This window comes from Polyodon spathula, chromosome 2 (genome assembly GCF_017654505.1).
Source record: "Polyodon spathula isolate WHYD16114869_AA chromosome 2, ASM1765450v1, whole genome shotgun sequence".
Taxonomy (NCBI): domain Eukaryota; kingdom Metazoa; phylum Chordata; class Actinopteri; order Acipenseriformes; family Polyodontidae; genus Polyodon; species Polyodon spathula.
The window spans coordinates 77,001,972-77,011,722 of NC_054535.1; the positions used below are offsets into that span (position 1 = coordinate 77,001,972).

The window sequence follows — 9,751 nt, forward strand, 5'->3', positions numbered from 1 at the left end:
ATAGTAACTCGTGAGCATATTTATCAATGGGCTCATTTAGGTGATATTTCCAATAACCTGCAGGTTATTACGGTGAACACGCACTCACCAGCAACAGAGCGCGACCCCCGCTCCAGCTGTCAAATTGAAAAACCTCTGGCAGAAAAAAAAAATAAAATAAAATTCTAAAACATTCTGCATGGGATGGTGTGATGAGAATGTAATGCCCACTCAGTAGGTGTGATAAACGCCGATGGTTCTCATATCACACACTTCCCACTCTCTATCACTTCTAAATGAATGTTTATTGTCTGGTTACTCCATTTCTGCCATATACTATTTGTATTGTCGAATTTATTCGCCTGTTTTATGTGGCTCCCCGGTGCGCATGATAGCAGGTAGAGATAATGGTCTGTATTCGGGTTGTGTGAGCCAATCAGAAATGGAGGAGGTCTCTATGGAGCTCCTGTATTGTGACGTCTGAGTCGGTGGTAGTGGGAGGAACAGTTTGCTATAAAATAAAAAGACAGTCTTCATCTTGTACCAAATGTAAAGGAAGCTCAGGTCACAGGTTTGGTTATGGATATAATACGGACTATCTCTTACCAGCCAACAAGCAGCAATACAATGTGTGAGCAGGCACTCAACAAACCGAGCGAGTTTCGAAGAAAGAAATCAGTGGACCACACACACACGGCTCCCGAGATGTCACGGATCATAACAGACCCCACGACTGGGAAATGTTACTGCAGAGGCAAAGTTTTGGGAAAGGTAAACTACCTGATGTTTTCCCCTCAATCCCTGACAAGGACATGCAGAATGATGCGTTTTTTAGCAAAGACGGTCGGATAAAACAATAATATAAGTGATACAGTGGAGCTACGTTTTAAGAATCGAAAATACTGCTGGTGAAGTATAATATATGGTCACATATATTTGCTGCAGATTTCTCAAGCTGGGAAAGAATATTGCTTCGTTTATCAACTTTGTTGGGCTTCAGTTTGTCGTTTGTGATAGTTGCCATGCGAAGTGCTAAAATTAAGAAAGAAAGAAGTCGGTCAGGTGGACACATTAGTCTGTGCTGTTGATTGAGTGATTACAGTTAGGCTGATGGTATTGTATTGATTATTGTTGTACTGTTTTATTTTAGGGTGGCTTTGCAAAGTGTTACGAATTGACAGATTTGACCACCAACAAACTGTATGCTGCAAAAATAATCCCACACACACGGGTCGCCAAACCTCACCAAAGGGACAAGGTATGCGCGCTAATGTGTTTTTGTTTTTGCATATCTGTTTATTTTTGTAGCATTGCACATATTTGCAGTTACCATCAACCTCAACATTGATTTATCTACAAATGCATTTTGCTTTTTTTTTTCGTTTTAGATTGAAAGAGAAATCGAGCTGCATAGAACTCTGCACCATAGACATATCGTTCACTTCTACCATCACTTCGAGGACAAAGAAAATATCTACATCCTCCTGGAATACTGCAGCAGAAGGGTAGGTATTTTATCCTAATCCTGAACTGAACTGTCTATATACGAGTACTCAGAATGATAAACAAAACTATACATATTACTCCTAAGTACAGCATTGATTCATTTACATAATTATCTAGTCGTGTCTGAGTATTTGTTAGCAACAGCGTTCTTCATCATAAACCATTTTTAAACAAATGTATATTTGCCAACGTTATTCTTTTTTGTTTCATACGGTGATTATTTTATTTTTTTCTGTTGCAGTCATTGGCTCACATACTGAAAGCACGGAAGGTGTTGACTGAACCAGAAGTGAGATACTACCTCAGACAGATCGTCTCGGGACTGAAAAATCTGCACGAGCAAGACATCTTGCACAGAGACCTTAAATTAGGTGTGTGTTGCATCTGAATAACATATATCTGATAGATATTGTAAAGCTACCAAAAACCATTACCCTATGACAACTTGAACATTACTGTACATTTACATGTGAAGGCAATTTATAGTGCATGTTGTGTATCGAATTTAAATGTGTTCATTTTATTCTTATCTTTTAACAGGTAACTTTTTCATCAATGAATCCATGGATCTTAAAGTTGGAGATTTTGGGTTGGCTGCAAAATTGGAACCAGTTGAGAACAGGAGAAGGTGTGTGTGTGTTTTTTTTTGGGGGGGGGGGGTCTTCTCATAAAATACATTATTATTCTCCAATCTAAACAAATCCGGTTATTAACCTTTTTAATGCTTTTTTTTTTTTTTTTGTCAGAACAATCTGTGGAACTCCAAACTACTTGTCCCCTGAGGTTCTTAACAAACAAGGGCATGGCTGTGAATCGGATGTCTGGGCTCTGGGCTGTGTAATGTAAGTATACTTGGATCACATTGCTGGCCTTTTGTTGGTGTGTCGTTTTCTCTTTAATTCTTTGCACTTCATAAATCGGTTCTAGCTAATTTGCAGGAAATGCTCGTTAAGTCTAGTTTACAAGTGCATCCTGGAGACCAACCGAAGCAGTAGACAAGAGCTGCTTGTCAAATATCCATAGACTAGCAAGCAAAGAATAAAACAATATTGAAGTATTAAAAGAATTTGATATTTATCCTTACAGGTACACAATGCTTCTTGGGAGGCCCCCCTTTGAGACAACAAATTTGAAGGAGACCTACAGATGTATAAGAGAAGCCAGGTACACAATGCCGTCCTCCCTGATGCCTCACGCCAGGCAGTTGATTGCAAGCATGCTGTCCAAGAATCCACAAGACAGACCCAGCCTGAACGACATCATGAGACACGAGTTTTTCACACAGGTCCGTTGCTCTGCTCTGCTGTTGATGTTAAGTGCAAGCATTGTTAGTGGCTATGTTTTGCAGGAATAGAACCACAATTCAGTTTTTATATTACAGGGGTTTACACCTGAAAGACTGTCTTCCAGCTGTTGCCACTCTGCTCCAGACTTCCACTTATCAAGCCCAGCCAAGAATTTCTTCAAAAAGGCTGCGGCAGCATTGTTTGGAGGGAAGAAAGAAAAGGTCAAGTACTATGACAATCTAAGTAAGTATTTCTTTGTTATCATCTATCTGCCACAGAATGCAACAAACAGTTGATATATAATCCCTTTGTTTTAGAAAGCAACTGCCACATGAAAATGTGTATCCATACAAGGCAGTACTTAGTAGTGGATGCTTAAATAAGTGACACAGAGGTTAATTCCACCTCTGATTATGACCTAGACTGTGGTTTGATGCTTGGTAGTCATAGAACTAAGCGAGATAAGATAGATTTTTTCATTGTCTAGTTTACAGTTCAGGCTGGGTTTGTTAATGACAAATCATTGTCTGTAGTCTGGCCTAGAAACTAACCTTTTTGGTTTATGTAATTTTGTTACAGATAAATTAGCCAAAGAAGAAGATGAAATACACAAGCTTCGTCATGAACTGAAGAAGTCTTCCATCAGCCATCAACCCCACAAGCACAAATCCCATGAGGTGAGTCGTGTGAAGAATATCAGTCTGTTTAATAGATTATTGAAGGATACATAGTAAATTCAGCTACATTGATAACAAAAAAAATTCTAATTTGATTGGAATATAACAGCATCCATGCAGTCTGACTTTGTGTAAATTGACTGATTTACTCATTTTATATATTTTTTCTCTGCAGGATACCATACCTCCTGTTGCCCCAGTCGGTAAACAGACAGCATTGATGAAAGAAAATAAACAACAAATTCGAGACACAATAAGGATGATTGTGAGGGGAACACTTGGAAGCTGTAGCAGTAGCAGTGAATGTAAGTAAACTAATCCGGTCCAAATACAACAGCACAAGTAAATAAAACTGAGATACTAGCAAGCTATTTTAAAAGGCTCTTCTAGTCCAAAACATAATTTACAGAAAAAAAAAAAAACGTTCTTGAAGAACTGATCCTAATCATTTTTTGTGGTGTTGCTGCTTTGTAGGTCTTGAAGACAGTACAATGGGCAGTGTTGCTGATACTGTTACCAGAGTTCTAAGGGGCTGTCTTGAAAACATGCCTGAAGGTAAGAATCTTGTTATTTAGTTGGCTGTGTAGCTTGTGACAGTGTTACGTAAGTAGGTCTTTGAGTTTCCTAGAACAACTCTTAAGGAACTGCAGGGCTGAGTACAGATAAATTACACTGTGGGGTGCTGACTTCTATCTGCTTTCAAAAAGGCATCTTGATCTTTTGCAGGATACTGATTTTTTTATTTTTTTATTTTGTTTGTTTCAGCTGATACGATTCCAAACGAACACTTGAATAGCAATTTTCAGTGGGTGACAAAGTGGGTTGACTATTCCAACAAATACGGCTTTGGGTACCAGCTTTCAGACCACACAGTCGGCGTTCTCTTTAACAATGGAACCCACATGAGTCTGTTAGCAGATAAGAAGTAAGTAGACTGAATATCCGATGGTAAAAATGCATGAGTGTTTCATCAGACTATTTGTGCTGCATTCCTAATGAGTTTTCTTATATTTTTTGTTTTTTTTCAGGACTATACATTATTATGCTGAGCTTGGCCAGTGCTCTGTGTTTTCTACTGTTGATGCACCAGAACAGTTCATCAGTCAAAATACCATTCTGAAATACTTTGCACACTACATGGAGGAGAACTTAATGGATGTAAGTATTTAGTCCCTCAGGGTTATTTATACAGTTCGGTATTTTCTGTTGTGCTGTTGTAATGGCTTGCATTTGAGTTCTGTTTACTCATTGCTTTGGCCCTTTTTGTTTGACAGGGTGGTGATTTGCCTGGTGTAACAGATACTCGCAAACCCAGGCTTCACCTTCTTCAGTGGCTGAAGTCAGATCAAGCATTAATGATGCTTTTTAATGATGGCACATTCCAGGTAAATATTTTCATTGGAGAGCCAGTAAATATTCTTGTATTTATATATATTTCACTAAAACTAATGTGTCCTGGTACAATTGGTATTTCTCAATTGCAACTGATGCTTAAGATATATGTATTTTTTCTAGGTGAATTTTTACCACGATCACACCAAGATCATCATTTGCAACCAGAATGATGAATACCTGCTTACCTACATCAACGAGGACCGTGTTTCCACCACTTTCCATTTGACCACGCTGCTGATGTCTGGATGCTCATCAGATCTGCGCAGCAGAATGGAATATGCCTTAAACATGCTACTGCAGAGATGTAACTGAGGATGGAAAGTTATTGGACACATTTAAAAAAAAAAAAAGTGAAAGGATGGATTTCTAAAAAGAGGGTTTTTCACAAAGTTGTAGTGGAGTTATCAGTATGTTGAAGACAAGGGGGACTGGAAGTGATATTTGGGGAGAGAGGTACGAAAAGTTAAAGTGATCCTCCCTGAGAGAGTGCTGGGCTGGAACCAGACATTTAAGATTTTATAAATCTTGCTTTGTTGAAATGGACGTGGGCCTGCAGAATGCAGTGTTCTGCCTGGACATGCAGCGATGAATTCAATCTTAGTCAACAAAGCAGGGTGATAATTTGTAGCTCTCAATGGAGCAAAGCATAGAAGACTTAAAACTGTGAAAACATTCCTGAACAGGGAATGTGAAAGAAATTAAAAAAAAACAGGGCTACATTGCGGACGCTTTCTAACAATTGCAGCTTTGTGCTGTCTAACTGTGAACTAATGCCATATTCTTTACAAAGCTGGCAACACAATAAGGAACCAATACAGCGCTTTTCTACTTGTGTGGCTGAACAAGTGCATTCCTTATTATCACATAATAACTTATTATGGCATAATGTGCAGTATTTATTATTTATTAAATAAAAAAATAATTTGGAATAATTGATACTTTTGTGACTGAGGGTCTATCCAAATTGCTATTAAAGGCTATGAAATAAAAATTTTGTGTGGAGTTTTTAATGAAAGGTAAATGTTATGAGTACTGAAATAGGTGTCAATCTTTCTAGATGCCGATTTGCCCATAGCGCATTCCATTAATATCTACTCTAATTACACAGCCTGACTTCTTTTTAGGGTGTGTTAATGATGCATGGATGAATTAGCACAGTTTGATAAAACAGCTGGTGGCATAACATCATATTAACATTGGATTTTATGTTTTAAAACTGGTCATTTTGGATATCTGGGGAACATATGTTTGTTTTTATTTTTTATATGCACAATGATTGCACTGAGGTTTAATTCACCCTCCCTTTCATACTGGAGACTTAAAACAAATAATCAGAAAATTAATTTTGCAAAGCTGAGAACACACTTAATAGAGATAATTTGGTGGATAACGTTATCCGGGGCAGTATTGGCAAAATTTGGAACAAAACATTTTAATAAAGGTTAATAATATATATATAGTGTGTGTGTGTGTGTGTGAACCAACAAATATGATATTGCTAGCCAGGCATGCACACTGATGTGTTTTAATGAAGGTTATGACGATGGAAGTCTCTAGTTTCATGGGCTACAAGTTTCATGCAGGGGTTGCCTGTCTTCAGCTACTGTAGAGGGAGAATCTGCCTGCTGTATGACTCACACTGGTTCTTAAAGATAGTGTTTCTTTCATTTAAAAAAAAAGAACTTTACCTTCATTAGTAATCTTCACAATCAATGTTTTGATGCACAGCAAAGTAAATGCACGGATTGCTTTCTGTAGCACCTGTCATGGGCTATTGATCGCCGCCAAGGTTAGAAAAAGAAAACTTTACCATCATAAACACTTTGTCAGTGTAATGGTTTAGCTAGAACAGACAGCTGTTATATTAACATGTAACAGCCACATTGGATAGTATTGCTGTGCATCTAATTCACTATTTATGTTAATATATTGTTTTATTGATGTGTCTCAAGGCATTTTACACTTTAAACTCATTCCGTGAACCAGATTATTACAATGTCATGTAGTCATTGCAGAGTCATGTAGCCTACCTAGTTTACATGTGAAAAAAGGTAAATACACACTACTGTATAGTCTGTCCTTCCAATCTGACCCCAAATTACTTAAAACGTTGATAGTACTATATAATATAATCCCCATAGTAACTGAATTATCTTGACATATTGATTATTTAACACCATCTAAGTGGCCGGCAGGTTAGTAGGTGTGCTTGAACTTGAAGGAACCATGTTTTTGTACATACCGATACAGAGCTGTTCAGCCAGGACACACCCAAGCCACTACTGGGAATCACAATGACTTCAGCTCATCTATATTTGATGAGTCAGTCTTGATCTTTATTATGCAGAGAACTTTCTGTGTGAACTTGTTAATTTAGAAATGACAGTGATGCCTTCTACCAGAATTAGCACATAGATAGATTAAGCCTCATAGTTTTCCAGCACTGAGCCATCAGGCAGCTTCATAGACTAATCTGGATGGTTTATTGAGCGTATTCCAATTTCCAATCTGATCTTACTTCTTTCAGAGACTGTAACAGAGGTTAATTATGCTTGTTTTCAGCATTGGCTTCTTCTGTGCAGCCAAAATAAATTAAGTTTAGACAGATACACATTTCAACATGGTGTCACGATATCTGTATCCAGATACTTCTTTCCGCAATGGTTTGTTTTACTCACTACCTTACCAAAGAAATATGTAATATAATGTTAATAGTTCTATATAATATGTATATTCTTTTTTTCCTCTAATTTTTTTGTGATAATGTCAGATACTTAATATACAGTATTATTATTATTATTTAGCAGATGTCTTTATCCAAGGCAACTTACAGAGACTAAGGTGTGTGAACTATGCATCAGTTGCAGTCACTTACAACAACATCTCACCCAAAAGGCAGAGCACAAGGAGGTTGAGTGACTTGCTCAAGGTCACACAGTGAGTCAGTGAGTGTGGAACTGAACCAGGGACCTCCTGGTTACAGGCCCTTTTCTTTAACCACCTGACCACACAGCCTCCTGTTGTTCATAAATAATCAGTGGGCCAATATCTAATAAAAATATGAAAATGTTGAAAACTAGCGAATGTGGAAGCGCTGAAGTTCCTTTCTGTATTTAAAATTCAGCTCCACTCTTGAGGTTTATGAATTTATAAAACTGAGGCTTAATGGCTAGATAAGTAAGAAAAGTGGCACAGTCCTGCTTGAACAGACTCCTAATGTAAACCCCCTTGCCACTGTGAATTTCATTGACACTTTTTATGCTTAACTACTGGAACTCTACCCTGGTCTAAACGCACTATATGCTACTGCAACAAGCAAATTAAGAGTGCTAAGAGACCTTATGTGAAAATAAAACCTTGGGACATCCCCCCATGTTTTGAATGCTCATGTGCTGCCAGTGTTTAGAATACAACCGTACTGTCCATCAATCTCTGCTCCGACTTTGATTGGCTTAGCATGGTTCAAGTTGGTGTAGGAACCAATGGCAACGCTTATCTGATACAGCCTCGGATGATTAGCTGGATAAAGATGAAAAAAGTTTGGAAAGTTTGAAAAGGAAAGTATGTCAACGTTGATAACAATGCAATTTAACAATTCAGATTCCTCACCAAAATAAGGAAACTTTAACGATTTCAAGAAACAATTGTGAACTAAAACAAGTTTAATTAAAGACAGGAGTAGTTCCTCTTTAAAAAATATTGGTCAACATTTTATTTAAGTGTCTATCTATAAGCATATATTAACATTTTATAAAGCAGTTTACACTTCTAAAAGTTTACCACTGTATTTCTGCATGATAGTTTAACATGTTTACCCTGGCTTGCCATGTTTAGGACTATGCTTTACCATACCTTGCTATTTTATACAATCCTTGCCTATGCTTCACTATGCTTTATTACTCTTCGTTATGCTTTGACTATGATTATATTTTTTTAAGGGTATTACAGCAATAATGAATGATTCAACTTGATAGAAGCTAGCGAGAGGATAATTATTTGCAGTACAATTCGCATTTTTAATATGCTGTACACAGAACTAGGAGACTGCAAGGTCACAGTCCAATTTGAGGGAAACAGAAGCAAATATAATTGGATGGGAGCAAAGTGTTTTTTTTTTTTTTTGGGGGGGGGGGGGGGGGGTGGACAGTTTCTTTCTATGCCTGGAAGTTTTGAATAGGTGCAGAGGACAGGGAAATAATGAAGGTCATAGAAATTTGGTAAATTCAGGCTAAAAAATGCTCTGTGAATATTTTGGCTCCAGCAGCCAACTGAATGTGTCACATTGATCTGGATATACAAACTACCAGCAATAGAAGCACTCTTGCCCTCTATCTGCATCGCTTCTACACATAAACTGATAACATATATTATGTCAATTCAACGAATGAGGCAACAGCTTAGATAAAGATCAGAAGTAATAACATTTTTTAGATGTAGTGTTATTTGACAACATTGCGGTCCAGGATCCCTCCTGTCAGCCAGCCTGAGCCGCCCTTTTTTGAGGCGAGCCTCTACAGCTGTCAAGGGCATCCAATGCTGAGTAATGGGACCCATGGACCACTCTAAAGGGACATGAAGCTGCAAAGGAAGCTGTGGCGAGGAGGACCAGAAAGACACTCCAGACATTTTAGAAAAGGTAAGCCTCTCAAAATGGTGCAGGATGGGGCAGGCACGTTACCACACTCTTGTAATAAACTCCTGAGGTACCTTCTGTTTAAATATTTCCTTAAGAGTTCTTATGAATTGTTAAAATAACTACCCAACCCACTCAAGCTTGGAAGCAAAGGATGTTGCACTGACAGCAAAAACTAAACATACTGAGTATCTATCCAACTATCTCCACCCCCCTGTAGTGTAAAGTTGTGTGAAAGCACAACAAATTTTCCTCAATCTGTGACTCCAACCCTC

At 37.9% G+C, this 9,751-nt stretch overlaps 1 protein-coding gene across 1 annotated transcript; it reads left to right on the forward strand.

The window, feature by feature from the left end:
- Positions 1–504: 504 nt before the first annotated feature.
- LOC121300868 (serine/threonine-protein kinase PLK2-like) lies at positions 505–5,530 on the forward strand. Its single transcript, XM_041229819.1, has 15 exons — positions 505–750; positions 1,130–1,237; positions 1,368–1,484; positions 1,727–1,856; positions 2,026–2,113; positions 2,232–2,327; positions 2,572–2,770; positions 2,867–3,014; positions 3,351–3,448; positions 3,624–3,753; positions 3,923–4,003; positions 4,214–4,373; positions 4,477–4,606; positions 4,723–4,833; positions 4,964–5,530. Exons 1-15 carry the CDS (start codon positions 559–561, stop codon positions 5,153–5,155), a joined length of 1,980 nt encoding a protein of 659 aa, XP_041085753.1. The 5' UTR covers positions 505–558; the 3' UTR covers positions 5,156–5,530.
- Positions 5,531–9,751: the final 4,221 nt, after the last annotated feature.

Excerpts from the sequence above, each read along its gene's own strand:
- LOC121300868 (XM_041229819.1), top strand. The coding sequence starts at position 559 with ATGGATATAATACGGACTATCTCTTACCAGCCAACAAGCAGCAATACA. Across the intron at positions 1,238-1,367 it reads AACCTCACCAAAGGGACAAG|ATTGAAAGAGAAATCGAGCT; the intron begins GTATGCGCGCTA and ends TTTTCGTTTTAG. Across the intron at positions 2,328-2,571 it reads TGGGCTCTGGGCTGTGTAAT|GTACACAATGCTTCTTGGGA; the intron begins GTAAGTATACTT and ends TTATCCTTACAG.